The sequence below is a fragment of the Polyergus mexicanus genome, unplaced genomic scaffold, assembly GCF_030449975.1.
Source record: "Polyergus mexicanus isolate NDT 795.1 unplaced genomic scaffold, iyPolMexi1.0 SCAF_9, whole genome shotgun sequence".
Lineage (NCBI taxonomy): Eukaryota > Metazoa > Arthropoda > Insecta > Hymenoptera > Formicidae > Polyergus > Polyergus mexicanus.
In genome coordinates, this window is record NW_027223329.1 from 8748859 (window position 1) to 8766326 (window position 17468).

Consider the following 17468-nt stretch of genomic DNA (forward strand, 5'->3'; position numbering starts at 1 on the left):
GCGCTCGAATCGAATGGCGCGGCCTGGTAACAGGCTCCCTCTCCCACGCGACGCGCGAGATCACGCACGTCCGCCACGTCGTGGACCGGCGCGATTCGAAGACGCATGGCAACACGACGCTATCGGCAAGGATAATCACCGTTCTCGTCTTTATTTTTCTTTTAAATAGGAAAATTGGCGCGAATAGAGAGAGAGAGAAATCGACGATGGATCCTGACTTTTTGATTTCAAAAATGCTTAGAGATCTCCCCCCCCCCCTTTTTTTGATATTTATGTCGAGATCGTATGACGTGATTTAAGAGTCGAGTTATAATTTTCTCTTTAAAATTTCGAAAACACGAGTCTCTCTCTCTCTCTCTCTGAGAATCCTTTGAAAAACCAAATGAAATATAATATTTGCCAATGACAAATTGTCGTTGTTGTAAATTATCGATCTTGATAAGTGCGAATAGTGCGTACAAGCATGTTGATAAAAATAAAGTGGCATGATAATAAAACAATAAAGTGGAATTTAATCTCTGACAATGTATAATTAGTATCGATAATACGGGACAAATATTATTGCCAAAGAGACGAGAAATAGATAAATTTTTATCTACAGCAACGATAATAATGCAATAAATTATGCTCTGGTACAAATGACGCGTCAGTTTTTAACCCGCCACTTTTGTTTTCAATTATTCCTTCTCGATAAAAGCTTCATTGTATTTCAGACGATATATATTTCTTTTCGCGCTCGATTAAAAAAAACAAGACCGAATTGTCATCGAATAACGTTCTTACGTTAAACACGCGCGGGGTAAAGCGAGGATGAAACACGAGTAACAGTGTTAATTCGTAAAATGTATTCCGATTTATTAAATTTCACGTATGCCTAAATATGAGCTCTTTACACGTTATAATAATATATATCGTGTAGAGTTTGATATCGAAGAACTTGTTATACATTTATTATAATCGGTAGTACGTTGATTAAATTATCGTACAATATAATAGATAATAATGTAACATTGCTATAACTAGGCACATACATGTAACAGTGAATCGCAAATAAAAAAATTATGTTCTCAGCCTATTTTATAAAGTTGAATATAATAATATATAATATTAATATAATATATAATATAATATATATATATAACTGCTATGCTCTCTCTGTGTGTACTCTCTTATTTACAACATTGAAACGATTATCTCTAACGAGTTGCTTTATACTATCAGATACCTTTAATAACAAAGTCGCTTGTTTTTGCCTGCTCTCTTTATCAGAATGTCATTATACATATATTACGAGCCATATATGTAGGAGAATTGTACAACGGACAATAAACGTACAGATTTAGCTGCAAAGCAATCATATCCTTGTATCTTATTTTACGAATTTCACGAAAAATTAAAGAGGATAGAGAAAGATTAATGTAGATATATATATATATGTGTGTGTGTGTGTGTGTGTGTGTGTGTGTGTGTGTGTGTATGTGTGTGTGTGTGTGTGTATTTAAAGTTATGTTACAAAAATATTTACATGTTCTCATTGTAACTCGGATGGCGAACATGAGCTGTACACTCCCCACCATTCTCCCTCCGTATCTGATGTTACGCCATCCACGGCAATTTATAACTTACATTAGTACACACACGTTTCTTTTTTCTTTTATTATTACAAAATATCAGCTAAAGTACAAAGTAAACACCAAATGCCAAAAATATGTCTGTTTACATTTTGAAATCGCAGCCGAACGCAATATAAAAAGGGCTCCCCCTCTCTTCTTCTCCCATCGCTTTCGACCATAGGAGAACCGTACATATATGCGCTCAGAAGAGAATTCCGTTGAAATACTTTTGCAGAGAATACATAAATACATATTATAACTTAATTTTTTGCCCTTCTCACTTCCTAATCACAGATCTCTAAACTTTGATATTTGCTTAAGAACCGATGATTGAAATCGCACAATTGTTTCTTCCTTTATATACGTTTCGAAAACTCCATGCGTTACATATGTTTTGCATTTTCGTTCAGATAAAATTTTGATCGCGGATCACGTAACGGATACGATCCACAGAATCAAAAGCGCCGGATATTTTCTCTCGTTTCATCTTCTTCGCCTTCTCACAAAGCATTTAGCGACACGTGGACCGCAGCCATAGTTACATATTTGTGACCAACGGATCGTGTAATTTAAAACTGAGAAAATTTGAAGATATTAAAAAAAAAAAAAAAAAAAAAAAAAAAATAACGCAACTATATTGTTTTCCGAATAATAAATTAAGATATATATTTACTTTTCTCTGCCAATGCTCTCTCGAGACGTTCGTTAAATGTAAGTTTACAATGCCTCCTCTCTCATTGAATCGATTCTAATTAGTCGCTTGACGCGAGGTACCTTGAGCACCTGTATATAATTTTTACGAGAGTCTCTCTAAGATTGTACCGCCTCTAATGTTGTACTATAATTAGTTTGCAAGCGACGCATATTCATAACGTTTCTACTGCTGCGGAAAGTGAATAACTATGACGACTATTACAGAGTACAGCGAAATCTTAAATATATCGCAGAGAGTGTTTCTAGCGAGAAGTATTCGTCGTTGTTTTCTTTTATAATAATATTCACCATCGCTCACCCTCTCGCAAGTGTCTGTGACCGAAAATACAATAAACCATACGTTAATATTATACAAACACATGAAAATTAACTTACGAATTAAAGAAATGCGAAACTTGGCTTCTCCTCGCCTCCAACAAGTAATAACATATTAATGTACACCTATAATAATCACGCACCGTCAAAATTCGAAACTCTTCTTTTTCTTATATATGTTATATATTTATATATATGTATATGTATATATATAATAATTTTAATTACACATATAAAGTACAATATATATAATTTCAATTACACGCGCGTACACCGGGTCGACGTTGCAACTAGAAGACTATTAGATTGTAATTTCAAGTTCAAAAGCAATTGCTTCTCGTCATTACGTGATTACGTCGAGTTACAAGTCTTAACGATATCGCACAAAATTAATACGTCGCAATGCGCTGTCCGCAGTTTTTCACGCAAAAAAGAAAAAACGCACATTTTGACTAACAACCGTGTTCTTTTTTTGTTTCGTGGACTAAATAAGAAGAAGCACTTTTCTCGTTACAAAATAGCCTAATTCTTTCTTTCTTTCTAAATTCTCTCTCTGCATTTAATTTATCTCGCAATTTTTTTTTAAATCTCTATACTTTTTTTAATACACTTTTTTTTTTACCACTTAGTAAGTTTTGTACTTGAATGAATGTTGAATGTGTGCGAATAAAGTTTCGGGAGATTGACTTAAAAAAATAAAGAAATCTATAAATAAAATATCATCGTTAAATTACTTTCGCTTTTTTTCGTTTAACTAAAAATATATTCCGTATTGCTTAAAGCGTTGACAAAAACAAAACGCACAGTTATATTGTATAATTTATCGTATAATAGTAATATATCGTTCTAAATTTCCTTACAACATTAATATCGGTTCCGATATATGGATTTAAGATTAATAACGTATTTAAATAAAATATTAACGCTAAAAGGTAGAAAACGTTGGTTATATCGATAACGCGTCACCCTGTGTACGAAAAATAAACGAAATAGCCTGACTTACAAATTTCCAAAATAGAACTCAAGCTTAAATTTCAACATTTATTCTTTATTATAAATAATTATCATTTTACAGTGAAATATAAAATATAGAGAATTCCACGCTCCCTTTTGCCTTTCCTACGTCAAAAAACTGCACAACATAGTACTAGCTCGTATATCTATTAGAATAGTTTGTATTGAGATTAGAGAGTAATTGCGTTTCTACAGATTAGTCTAAATATAGCTTCGTTAAATGTATAACTTCGTATATTGTTAATATTATGCAAACTTTACACACACACACACACACACACACACACACACACACACACACATTTATATGTGTATATATGCATATGTATACGTATATATACATACATACATACATACATACATACATACATACATACATACATACATACATACATACATACATACATACATACATACATACATACATACATATATATACAGACAAATTGAATGATGCAAGGTATGCACATTGTATGTAATGATAACTGTTCTTAGAAGGAATATATCACGAGAACCGAAATGTCGGCTTTATTCGCGAGCGCGCCTTCAATTTTAATCTTATCAAAATTGTGTGTGTGTGTGTGTGTGTGTGTAGACTACGATGATTATATATAAACATTTTAGGGTACCGCACATTGCCGGTATAAAAAGTATACATCGAAATACACTTTTGGCCATCAAAGAGAATGTACCGGATATACTCGAAATATATGCTACTTAAAATGCGCGCCATTATATACCCTTGAAATACTCAGTTATCACCTTTAGGCCACCGCGCGAATTCCGTAAAATATTTTGAGAGAAAAACCATCAAATTAACGTCTATTGATTAAACTTCTTAAATATGTACGCGTCGATTCTAGAAGCGATTAGCGGCAAACTAAACTCCGCGGCATTTCTCTTTCTAATTATTTAGTGAAACTGTCGGAATTTTACATATGTGCGACTTCGCGCATTCTTATATCTCGCCTCATTCCGCCGCATTCTTCGTACACGCACAAAATGATATATATATATATTATTTTACAGCAAGAGAGAATGTGAACTTCCGATATCAAGAACGTTCAGCTTGAATTCGTATTTTTGCTTTCTAAAGAGAAAAACCACGCATGACGGGAGCAAGCAGGTTCAACGGCTCGTGAGACATCGCTCTCGATCGAGAATGTAAAATGATATTAATTTGGAACTTGAGAACTTTAAACAATCCTACCCCTTTCTGCCGGTTACGATCTCGGCGGTGCTGGATGATTGAAAAATGGTTTTTGCGGTTGTCCCGACGGCGCGGCAGGGAGGTACACTTGGTTGCCTGTTGGCGGTGGTGTTGTCGACGAGAACTTGGACACCGTCGTTCCCGTAGTTGCTGCGGGTGTCGTTGCCGTTGCCGTTGCCGCTGTTACCGGCGGCGGCGGCACGAATTGCGGCGGTGGATACGGGTTGGAACCCGGCGGTGCTTGGGACGCTTGAGGTACCAAAAATTGCTGTTGCACTTGCTTGCTGGCAGCTCCGCCCGCTTGCGACGGCACGGAAGTGCTATATATCGGCTGTTGAGTCACGGTAGTTTGCGGGGATATCGCAAAGTTCGGATACTGCACCGCGCCGGATTTGTTGTTTTGGAACTGGGGATAATGAATAGACGCGGAGCCAGGTGGCGGTATGTACGGCTGAGGTGGTAATTGTTGCAATCCGGGATATCCCGGCGGGGTGCTAGAGACCAGATTCTGAGGCGGAGACTTGTGCGCCTTCAATATCGCCTCAGCTGTCAAACCTATAATCCAGACAGAAGCAATAGAGTGAATACAAGGAAGCAAAAAACTGATGTAATTTTACGGTACTTTTGTCATAAATTTTTTAAATGCGAAATAGAAATTAATAGTTCTATTGTCTTCAAAATTAATTCCCTAAATATATTTCTCCAAGTTATATTCTCTCTTTCACTCGCATACATATTTTTTAAATATGCTGAATTATAAATTTCAACTCGGTGCGTACCATGCTTACGAGCTCTCTCCTCTTCGTCATCACTGAGAAACAATCCGAATTCGCGTTTTAATCGCTCGGTGAGATTTTCTCGTTGACGTTCTACCAGAGTTGGGGCCGCGGACCAACCGATCATACCCTCCTCTCCACCTGATTCGAATATTAATCTATTTAATCGCGTTGAATAAAAGCAAGAGAATACCACGGGAGTTTATATATATATGCGTGAGTTTATATTCTAAATTTAAGAACTTTTTTTGAGAAATTTTCCATAATCCTGTAGAAATTTACATATTTTCTCTCTCTTTATCGATTAATAAATTTTGTATACTGGATAAGTATTTGTACCATTACCTTTCTTTTCATCGTTCTCATTGGTGGCGTTTGGGAAGAGCGTTAACGTGGTAACGCCTGGTAAATCGAGGGTAGCAGATGTTTTGGAACCTTCTTCGTCGGAGCTGAGCGAAGAGGTGCCGCTGCTGGTGCTATCCGATCTACCTCGCGCTCCGTTTTTATCCACGGTGGAATCATCTTTCGACGATTCCGGTTCGGCTCCGGTTCCTCCGGAAGATTGTTGTTTGCGTTTTCGATATTCTGATATGGATAACTGAAAAAGTAAATAGAAACATTTTCCTATAACATATTCGTCATCTTTCATCATGGACATCAATTTAAAAAAGACGAAAGCAAGGATAAAGCGAGCGAAAAAATTATATTTGATTTTACACTACGATGGACATGTGTAATGGTGCAGATAAAAAGTTAATAAAGAAAGAGACAAACAACGGGATATTCTAACCTCTTAGCAACATAAAAAAATATACTACAGTCCTACCGTTCTAACCTTGCGCTTGACGGGGGGAAGAGCGTCCGATTTAAAAGCCGGCGGTGCAGGCATGTTATTCGGTACGACGGTCCTCGGATCTTTCAATCGTTTTATTTCCTTAGGTTTGGTCTCCTCGTCCTTCTTGGCGGGAGCTTCTTCCGGCTTCGGGGCTTCTTGGGTCATGGCCGAGCCTTGTACCGTGTCTAGGCTATGTTCAGGGGAGATGTCCGATTTTGGTTGAGTTACTTGCGACGATGCGCTAATCTCGTTATCAATGTCATTTTTTATTACTTCGGGTTCATCGTCCAGTTTCGCTTCCAGAAGCTCGCGCAACGCGGTCGACAGCATCGATTTCTCCTCGCCATTCGTCGATTCTTCCACTGTGTCCATGCTTATCGTAGATTCTATGATGGCCGCCTCAAAATCCATCTTGGCCGTTTTTGGCGCGGTCGCCGGATCGGTCTTCTTACGAATGCGCTCGCTCAATGGTGGAATCGAATGGAAGATCTTGGGAGGATCCGAGACGGACTCCGCGTTCGAAGAAGCCGATTCGAAAATAGACTCCTCGGATAAAGCGGTGAAGGCACACGATTGTTCCGTCTTGGAGACCTCCTTCGAAGCCTCGTCATTCGTATCTCTCTTAACCGTCTCTTTCTCGCCATCTTCCGTAATGGTAATCTGTTCCAATTTGATATCTGGCTTAGTGTCCAGTTCGTTGAAAGGCGTTTCTTCGTGTTTGATATCAAATAATTTAAAGGATGATTCGCAGTACTTGTCGTCGTCAATGTCCTTATCCTCCGAATCTGAATCCTCCTTCGAGCTTTCCATCAATCCCTCTATTCCGTCCATGCTTTTGTCTTTCTCCGAACTCGTATCAATCTTTTCTTGGTAATCGTTGCCATCATCGCCTGTGATTTTCTTCATCTGCGCTTCGACATCGAACTCGTCGATGGATGCGTTATCGTCCGATTTCTCGACGACCATCTCTTGACACTTTGCGGCGGCTTCAGACGGTTTATTCTCGTCATTGGATTTCTTATTTTCATTACTGGCAACATTTAATGCGATTTCATCGATGCCACTAAACTCTAGCTGCAACTCGGTCATTCGTTGCTCCAGAATTTCATCGGGTGCCATGGGAGATGGATATTCTTCTATCTCGGTACGCGTTACATTATGATGGATTATCTCGACTGTACCTTGCTCCTCCTTCTTTATGAAAGGCTCTTTTTTCAAATTCAAATCGCTGAAAGACACTCCACTTTCGACGACTTTTTGAATCTTGGCAAATATTTTCGGATCTAATGGACCATAATTACATTCGGTTTTTATATCACCTTTCTCCCACTTTGGAAAAACTTTCTCTTCCTTTATCGTAGCATTTTCTGACTTCATTACGGGAGAAATTTCCATTTTAACGATATCCGAGCATTCCGTTTTTTTTTCACACTTTATGTAAAAATCTGATTGAGGAAAAGTATCAATCAAGAGTTTCTTTTGAACTGGATCGTCAGAATCTACCGGTCTGTTGTCAGCCTTAACATCTTCTTTCATGGATTCCGATTCATAATGAACCTCGTCATTCTGCTCTACGAAAGGCGACTGCGCGCGTTCTGCGTAGTCATCCTAGAAAGATAGTAATTTTGATACTATTAAAAAATCGAATCAAATTTCATATTTAGATGCATTAGAATATTATAACATTCAAATGCTGAAATATGCTAATGCGAGACTTACCTCAGCGGGACATAGTGATCTGCTGTTAGACGCTGCCTCGGTCGGTAGTAGCATAGTCGGCGTTGTTGGTGGAGTATAATTTTCCGACGATATACTCTCCCGAGCTATTCTTCGCTTCTTGGGGGGTGCCACTGTTTCGCTAAGCGATGGCGGACTCTCTGGCCGGCTATTGGGCGAATCGCATTCCTCCGAGATTGCCTGACGTAGCCATCGCTTCTTTGCCGAGCCCGTGGGACAACCACCGCCGTTGTTGTTGTTGTTGTTGTTATTGCCAGAAGCAGCAACAGGCTGCTGTTGCTGTCTCCGTTGCGGCGGAGAGTCGCATATACCGCTAACCGAATTGGCGGCTTGTACAAGAGTGGCTAAGCTCTTGGCCGCATAACTCTGTGAGAGAAATTCCGCCGTTGGATCTGTCGTCGGTAACGGCGGGAAATGTCTATTGCATAGCGGATGATTCATGGAATTTTGTAAGGTCGGTGCTGAAGATAGAGCCGATAGCGGCGATACCTGGGGTACGTTGGCCTGTGGCGGATCGGGAGACTCCTTCAGCCATTCGTTCATCAGTACCTTCTTCGTTTTTGGGAACTTAAAACCTGGTGCCAGCGGGCCGACCGCCGCGGCCACCAATAAACAGGCGGATGACAACGGTGTGGATGGCGTGGAACTTTGCGAGCTACTACTGGCCCCGCTGTCGCATGTAGGACTTTTGACGGGCGTAGGTTGTTGCAATGGCGGTGAACTTGGAGGACCCGGAGCATTGGAATTCGCCAGGGCCAATAGTAAACCGGCAGCTGTGGGAATTCCACTATGATGGCCACCGGACGATGGTTCGATGCTGCTATCTCCTATCGTGATTGTGTTCTTGGCCGGTGTATGTAAATGCGACGAATAGGGAACTTCCCGGCTGGGTGGACGACCCAGTAGAGGCGGCGATTGCATGGAATTGCTTTCGTCTCCAGAGGACATGTCAGATTCGGCCGAATTTAATCTCGTTCTTCGACTATTATTTTGCGATTGAGATGTGCTCGTCGTCCTCGCCCGACCTTTTCTCCTCTTCCGTCGTAGCGGTCTATCCGAGTTTGTCTGTTTACCACTCTTGGATGATTGTCCCGTCGTAGGATTATTATCCTCATTGTCGCTATGTGTGCCGCTAGATTCTTTTCGTTGCGCGTTTCTCGCTTGCACCTCCTGTCTCCTCTGTTCCGCTTTTTCCATTCTTTCAATGGCCTTCATGATCGCCTCCATCTTTCTCTCCTCCCGCGTCATTTTCTTTTTATCCTTTTTCGTTTCAGGCATTGACACCGATTGGCTTAAACCAGGTGATATTTGAGGTTGCACATTCATTACAGTCGTGGTAGGTTCCTCCTTGGGCATTTGGCGAGTCGTTGAAACGGTAACCGTAGTCGTAACGGTTTTTCTCGGTGACGTGACAATCACCGTTGACGGTGCAGATGACGTCGCGGTCGAAGTGACTTGTTGTTGTGCGACACTCGTAGGAATTGCCGGCGGCGCAGGATCGGTTTCCTCGCAGACGGTGTTCCTCCTACCTCGCCGCCTCCGTTCTCTGCCACTATACGCACACGTAACAAAAATACACGATGAAATATATATCACGCGTTATTCGATTCTATTATTTATATTATTATATTGTGTATACTTACTCAGCGTTTTCGACGAGAGCACCATTGCTACCTCTTCTGTTCAGTTGTTGATTCGCCGCATTGGCAATCTGACATTCCCGCGGATTATTACACGCGCACACGATGGGTAGCGCGGGGGAAGAGCCGGGATTCGGTGATAGTAATAGGTCGTGCTGCTCGTGCTTGATTGTTATTTCGGCGTTCTTTTCTATCGCGCAGGTTGTCACGATGTAGAGATGCAGCGTGCCCTTCTCGATGCAATGTTTCACTTCGGCGTTTGGCTTGCAGCTGCGCCGCACGAACCTTGCATCGTTTCCGTACGTCCGCGTATCCACGCATACTTCGGTACCGTCGCGTGGCAAACGGTAAAAGAAGACGAACGGTCCCGGTCGCTGGGCGTGCTGTCTACCACCCTGCGGATGCTGCGACCGATGTTGCGTACTGAGCATATATTTGCCGCGCAGCTCCACGACGGGGGTATTTGGAGGAAGGTACATCGTCGCCACTAAAAACTGCATCATAAAGAAAAAATGTTTTAGTATAAATTTCAATATATGTTTTTATATATAAGGCAAGAATTAGCCTATAAATGAAAAAAATGCACTGTACATATATTTTCAATCTTATTCTAAAGTTCAGCGAATAATTGCGATGAATAATTATGATAAATATTAACAGTGGATAATATTGAAACAAGAAAGGATAATAATTTAATAATTAAAAATATAAAATAAAATAATTTAAAAATTCTTATAACTCTAAGAATTTCTCGCGGTTTTTATTTTATTTTTTTCAATAATTTACTTACTCTGAGGTTATTACTGTGCACGTTGAGTCTGCATTTACCAGTGGCAATGACATTCATGTTAGTCTGTCTGAGATCGCTATGCGTGCCGTTAATCTTGATGCTCGATATCCTGGCACGTAATTCGGGACTGTAATGATTTGTGACTGCCTCCTCGTATCTCTCGATCCACTGTCTCAGGGGCGCAATGTTGCTGCCCCAGGCATCTTGTATATCCTCGTCCTTATCCTCGAGGCTCATTCTCCTCTTGGCCTTGCGTTTGCCGGGTCCCCGCTTCGGTGTAGTATTCTCCTTCTTGCGAACTGCGCTCGATTGTCGAGGATGCGAGTCTCTTCTTTGTCGTTTCGCGACGTTGTTGTTATTGTTATTGTTATTATTTAGTCTTCGCACCTGCGCAGATTGAGCGGGTGCATCGGACTTGCCGCGTCGCGGGATCTGCGACGATGGCTGCTGCTGTTGCGGTAGCGAGCGTTTCTTTTGGACCGTGGCGTTCGCCGAGCCAACGTCCGTGTCCGCTGAGCTGGTGGACGACGTGTCAGATGACGTATCCGAATTGAGCAGCTCCTCGCGTTTACGCATTTGCAAAGCGCGGGCTCGCTGTCTGTCCACTCGTCGCGGTCGACACCTCTCGCAGAGATACTCGTCAGGAATGTTCGAACGGTCTATGCCCATGCAATCGACATGTTGCCATACTCTGTAATCGTGTAATCGAGATTAGGTTAAGTTTTCAATATATAAATGATTTTTTTATCATCTGGAAAGTTGTGGCTTGCAAATTTCCAGATGATTTATTTCATTTGTAATAGATGTCTCTAATGGATATGTAACGAAAATATATATAAGCATCTTTTATATATAGATTAAGAAGTACCACAAAGAGAGAATATATAAAGTTTTTTATATATTTTCTTATATATATAAAGTTTCTTATATATTTTCTTATATATATAAAGTTTCTTATATATTTTCTTATATATATAAAGTTTCTTATATATTTTCTTATATATTTTCGCTTTCTGTTGTCTAATCTATATATTTTATACTAATATTTAAATTATTAATGACTTACAAGCATCGATCGCAACAAATCATATATCCATCGTCATGTTCAAAGTCGCTAAAATCATATAAATAATTATATATTATAATATTATCATCACGAATTATATGATATCCCTATTTATTTATCTATGGATCTAGCATAAATATACAGCGTTGTATATCGTATACTTAAAAACGATCGTTTGCCTACCAAATGCATCTAGTGACACTATCTTCGTCATCGCCCTCTCCTTCTGGTGCAGTTTCGGTTTCCTCCCCCTCCGGTTCCGCTTCTCGTCCTGCTTCGCTACTGATCGTGCTGGCGGCATCATCCTCCGTATTGGTATTACTCACAACTTCAAAATAAATAACATTTATTATCATTAATTTTATTATATTAACATGGAAAATATCAGAAATAGTTTGACATTCGCATAAGAGAAATAAGCTTAAAGATATGCCTTCTTGAAAAGAAAAACACGAATAATTTCGCAATTGGCGTAATGTTGCAATGATATAGAAGGCTTTACCGGGACCAAAAATGTAAGGATGTTGGGAGGTGGCCATGGAACTGCTGGCTGCATTAATGGGTTGCTGCTTTGGATGAGGCGGTGATGACGGAGGTGGTGGTGGAGTCCGCGGCGGTGGTGCTCCGTAATTGTGGTCTTGGAGAACAAATTGAAGACACTGAAATTGGATGGGAATATATTTATATATTAATCGAGGATATTCGTTTTAAATTAAGCAAAATATCACATTATGCATAATCTTGTAAAAAAACACAAGTAGATATATATACCCAATAGATATATATTCACAGAATTTTCTAAGACACTGGATTACTTTGACATATAGATTTGTACCTCGTAAGGAAGTGGCATTCTTCTCACTGGTGATTTACGAGCATTTTGTTCTTCTTCTTTGGAAACTCGTAACTCGATTTCATTTCTACAAAAGAAAAAAGAAACGTGTTTTTAACTCAACGACGATTGAGATTGCCATTGCTTAATATAAACAAAAAGAGAAAAGATTAGTTGAGTCTATACATGAACTTACTTGACTTCAAAGAGGTCTTTACGAAGTTCGGTCACAGTCGAGGATATTGGCAATAGGGTCTTTATTTGTCCAGCCTGTTGCCTGATTTGTTGGGTATATTGCGGCGTCATGATTAGTTGCTTCTGCTGTATCACTTGTGGTTGAATCTTGATCGGTGAGCTTTTGTGCGCAGTCATTACGTTGGACGATGGGATCGCAGTTGTTTGCTGCAATAAGGTCTTAATACACCCCTTTTGCGCAATCTGTATCGTGGTCGAACCCTGAGTCTTCGTCAATGCTGTCACGTTCGTGTTCAACGAGGTCTTAATGCCACTGCCACCAACTTTCTGAGCGTGATTCCTTTGTACGGGTTTCTGCGGCGGAATTGTCTTGATACAGCCGGGTTGTTTCTGCGGAGCGTTCTGCGGATTGATTATGTTCTGTTGTTGTTGTTGCTGCTGCTGTGTTACAATCTTCATAGATTGAGGAGGATTACTACTTCTCTGTATTACGGGCTGTTGAATGACATTATTTTGGGAATTTGCAGTAACTTTGACGGAATTCATTAATTTTGAGGAAACGCCTTTCAGGCCTGTCGTAGACTGTAAAGCTTGCGGGGTCTGACTTTTCGATACTCTCATCATCATCTGTTGCAACGGTTGTTGCTGCTGTTGAACCTTTGAATTTATCACAGCTTGAGTCCTTTGATTATTCGGTACAGTCGCTACTACTTTTTGATGCATATTAGTAATACTGTGACTTCTTTGAGCCTGTAGATTATTTGTGTTTGTCGGCTGTTGCTGTTGTGACTTTTGCATTACCAATTGTTGCTGCGAAGTTTGTACGATTTGCTGCTGCAATTGTGTCGACGTAGGTTGTACTTGCGACTGCTTATTACCAAGTACATTCGAATGCGGTGGTATTTTGGAGATGTTTGGTACGCTATTGCTCTTGCAAACGTTACTCATTACAGTTGATACCCGACTAGTATTTAGTATCGTTTGGGATTTTTGCAACCCGGTCATCGCCGACTGAGATCTCTGATGAGGTCCCTGCACTTGCTGTTGGCTCATTGTAGGCTGCTGCTGCTGCTGCTGTCCGGATGTCTGAATCTTTTGTATACCGGGACCGCTAGACTTTGGAACGTTATTTATCTGTTGCACGGTCAATTGCTGCTGCTGTCTAGTCATTGATAGAGTTTTCTGGGGCCCCTGTAATTTCTGCAGATTTTGTTGCTGTTGTTGTGTCTTATGATTTTGATGATAGCCACTGCTCAACAGCTGCGATGAAATCTTCTGATTATTACAAATAGACTTTTGCGCGTTGACAGATTGCGTCGTCTTTTGTATCACCGGATTAGCCTGCTGAATCTTTTGTGAATTCGCGGTTGCCTGATTGTTGACTGTCAACTGATTAATGTGACTGGTTAATACCTGCGACTTTTGCAAGTTATGTGCCCTGGACAGGGAGTTGTTACGTTGCGCGGTTCCGGCAGCAGACTGGGTAGTATTGGTCATATTCATTACGGTTTTTCCCTTTTGCGCAGTTTGGCTGTTTGTTATAACATTTGAAGATGTCGTTTTCACTTGTATCCTTTGAAGATTTGTCGCCGCCATCGTAGCGATAGTCTTTACGGCCGCAGCAGTGCCTATAATATGCTGTTGAACGGAGACGGGATGGAATTTGGGATGCAATGCAGCCTGCATATTGCTCGCTACTAATGGAGGTTGAGTCGGTACAGGAGAGGTGTTGAGAATCGCCAACGGAACAGGTTGCGCTTGGCTGGATGACGGTAGCTTTTGCGAAATTACGCGTGTCGTCGATACTTGTGTAGTATTGGTTTGCGAACCGGCGATCATTTTCTGCACCTGTTCCCTAGCACCTTTGGCAACTGGATAGGTTACCACAGGCTTGACCGTTGTGAGAGCAGACGCAGTAGCCGCCATCGCTATGGATTGCTGAGTAGTCGCCGCCTCTAGACACTGCAACAATTGCGACTTACTACCACAAGCACCCGCAGCGACGTCGTCGCTGCTCGCAATCATTACAGCGTTCCCCGTCGAGGTGCTGTTGGTATCAGTGGCAATTGCTACAGGTTCCTGGGACCGCCATATTTCTCGGGCGAACAACAACGTTGGCGGTTGCCCTTCGCCGCTCTTTGTTACATTCTCTACCACCGATGCCGTTGTGGCCTCCACATCCACATCCAGTTTCAGAACGAAGCTCATGGTGGTTTCGGCGGCTTGCCCGTATTCTTCCTCCATTTCCGCGGACGCAGATTTGGTCGTTCCAATCGCCGTCGAAACGGCAACTTGCACCGCTTCATCATCGTTGTTTGCTGCCGCCGATGTTGCGTTCTCGTTGCTGCGATTGTCACCGCCGGCTAACGGAGACACCGGGGGAGGTGGGCCAGGCCCTGGGGACACTTGCTCCCCACTGCCAGCTGTTCCACCCCCCGATAACTTGATTACCGATGGGATCGACGTTTTGGTAGCCTTGCGAGAGCACGCCAAATGGAAACTCGCGAGCGAGTTGCGCGATCGGTCCAGGTACAATTGGCTATCGTCCTCGCACAGCTTTATCCTTACCAAGTCTAGTTCTCGATTCGGCTATTTGAGGACTGTGGACCATACGCTGCAACAACAAAAAATCAAAATTGATCATTATCGAGTTTGCAAATAAGCTGAGCAGTTTGTTAGTTTTATTTTTCAGATGTCAATCATCTCGAAATTAATATGTCGAAAGAATTAGATGTTGCCGTTAATGTAATAACAACAACAATGTTATGGATTAATGATATTTCAGTCTACAAAAAAGAGAGAAAGAAACACTCTTTCAGAATATAAATTTATTTTTTAATTATATTAAAAAAAAAAAAAAAAAAAAAAAAATCTCAATTGCACTCAAGACCTACAATCATCGGGACGTCAAATTTCACCGGAAGTATCCTAAACTCGTCGATCAACGACGGGTTGCAGCTTCGACAGGGCTTGATAATAACGCGATGCTCTTTTTCAAAACCGACATCACCCCTTTCGTAATCAACACGAGGTCCGAGAAAGACGGAAGCGCGCGCGCGAGAGAGATCTTCGAGAAGCGCAGATTCCGAACAACTTTCTCTCGACAAGTACGCCACGCACGCTCGCGAACTGTTTGCTCGGTCATTGATCACCACTGCGGGTGTCAACTTTCGTATCTCGTTACCTTTGCGTAATAAGGATGCGTATCGGAATTTCAACGATATCGTATTAACGCGCGTGTGATGACGTCTCATTTGAAAATAAAATAATCTTAAGAACATCGAATCTTAATCGCGATACTCTCTCAGGGTATCCCGGATTATTTCGTTGTAAGTCTACTCGAAATACTGCATTATTTTGATTCTGCGATAATTCGGTTATTCGCGGCCTCGCGCCGATATGCAAAAGAAGGACGATGAATGACACGCGCGTTATCGTCCAAGATAATGAATTATGTCGAGCTTAGCGTAGCATACCGTGTTTAATCACTTAATTATCATACGCATTCGCTTATGTTCGGCACGATTACGAGCGACAATGTCCAGTCGCATATTATGCTTTTATCAATTATATAATACGTGTGTGTGAGAAATAAAATATTAAGATCCATTGGAGATCTTTTCCGATTTTACAGATTCTACAATTACTACGTTACGAGCTGATCTTCGAAATCTTGTTAAGCACAATTAATTACTTGGATGATCAGTCTTCTAAAGCTTAAAAAATCCTCTAATGTAAAATGTTAACCTACCGTTTGTATAAACAATCTTCATCAAAGGTTAAAAAATTGAATGACTATACGGCGAAGTTAATATCGACAGCGATATACGGACAATCGATATATAATTTCGTGTCGTTGATAGGATCGAGGGGATCGTAAAACGCCGAAACGTTGGCTGCAGACAAAAGTAACGTATAAATAAGTACGTGTGATTTACAATTGACGTATCGAACACGAGACAACAGCGCGAGGAGGGAATTAGAAAGTCTCGCCAAGTATGTATGATTTTTGGAATGTCTCGCGGCCGAAGGATTGCATCGGGTGAACCTTAAGGAGCCGAGATTTTGCGAAACCCTTTTCTCTTTCTCGTGACCGACTTTTGAATGGCATTGTCCGCGTAAAGAGAAAGAGAGTGAGAGAGTATGTAAGAGAGAGAGAGAGCCGGTCCACGGAACAAATCATCGTGACGTTCATACAGCCACGTGCGCGAAAGAGAATCGAATTTAATAAAAATATTAATACTCAATATAATATTTTTTAAATAAAATATTAATACTTATATATAAAATATAAATATCCTATATAAAATGTTAATATCAAGTATTCGACCTACAGTATTTCTTACGAAAAGAGTACCGGTAAAAATAAAAAATCGTACGAATAAAAATTATGATTATATTGTTTTAATTTTTTTAAAACATAATATTATAATTCTTAAAATTAGTTATTCAAAATTAAGAAATTTAAAAAGCGAAATCTATTCAGTTTTACTTTTGAGAAACTCATGTGGCATAGGATATCTAAGATAAATAGATAAATCCAAAGAGTTATACAAATAATTAGAAATACATCGATTGCATATAACTTCGATAGCTCTCTTAAGAGATAATCGTTTCTCGGCATAACGTTTTCCAAGCAACAGAATTCTATCGATATCTAAAATCTTGAGCTACAAAGCAAGTGAGGGTGAGTATCGATCTTGGAAAGTCTCTTGGTTGCGTCCCCAGTTC

General features: G+C 40.6%; 1 protein-coding gene across 3 annotated transcripts; it reads right to left on the reverse strand.

Moving 5' to 3' along the window:
* Window positions 1-1641: 1641 nt before the first annotated feature.
* Upset (SET domain-containing protein upSET) lies at window positions 1642-15326 on the reverse strand. 3 transcript variants are annotated; one of them, XM_070301589.1, is made up of 12 exons: window positions 12739-15326; window positions 12546-12630; window positions 12213-12369; window positions 11894-12038; window positions 11711-11758; window positions 10645-11335; window positions 9858-10348; window positions 8197-9766; window positions 6469-8085; window positions 5988-6240; window positions 5646-5783; window positions 1642-5421 (listed from the first exon to the last, which is right to left on the reverse strand). In XM_070301589.1, the coding sequence occupies exons 1-12, from the start codon at window positions 14979-14981 to the stop codon at window positions 4880-4882; spliced, it is 7980 nt and encodes a 2659-aa protein (XP_070157690.1). In that variant the 5' UTR covers window positions 14982-15326; the 3' UTR covers window positions 1642-4879. The 3 variants fall into 3 exon arrangements, with proteins under 3 accessions (XP_070157690.1, XP_070157688.1, XP_070157689.1); XM_070301587.1 differs by having other exon boundaries at window positions 6478-8085; window positions 12739-15079; XM_070301588.1 differs by lacking the exon at window positions 5646-5783 and having other exon boundaries at window positions 12739-15079.
* Between the last annotated feature and the right edge of the window lie 2142 nt (window positions 15327-17468).

What these genes read in the sequence shown, in the direction of transcription:
- Upset (XM_070301589.1), bottom strand. Translation starts at nt 14,981, where the DNA reads ATGGAGGAAGAATACGGGCAAGCCGCCGAAACCACCATGAGCTTCGTT. An exon ending in AGTGTCACTAGATGCATTTG is followed by an intron (nt 11,759 to 11,893) that starts GTAGGCAAACGA and finishes ATATGATTTTAG; the next exon opens with CGACTTTGAACATGACGATG. An exon ending in GGAGAGAGCTCGTAAGCATG is followed by an intron (nt 5,422 to 5,645) that starts GTACGCACCGAG and finishes TCTGGATTATAG; the next exon opens with GTTTGACAGCTGAGGCGATA.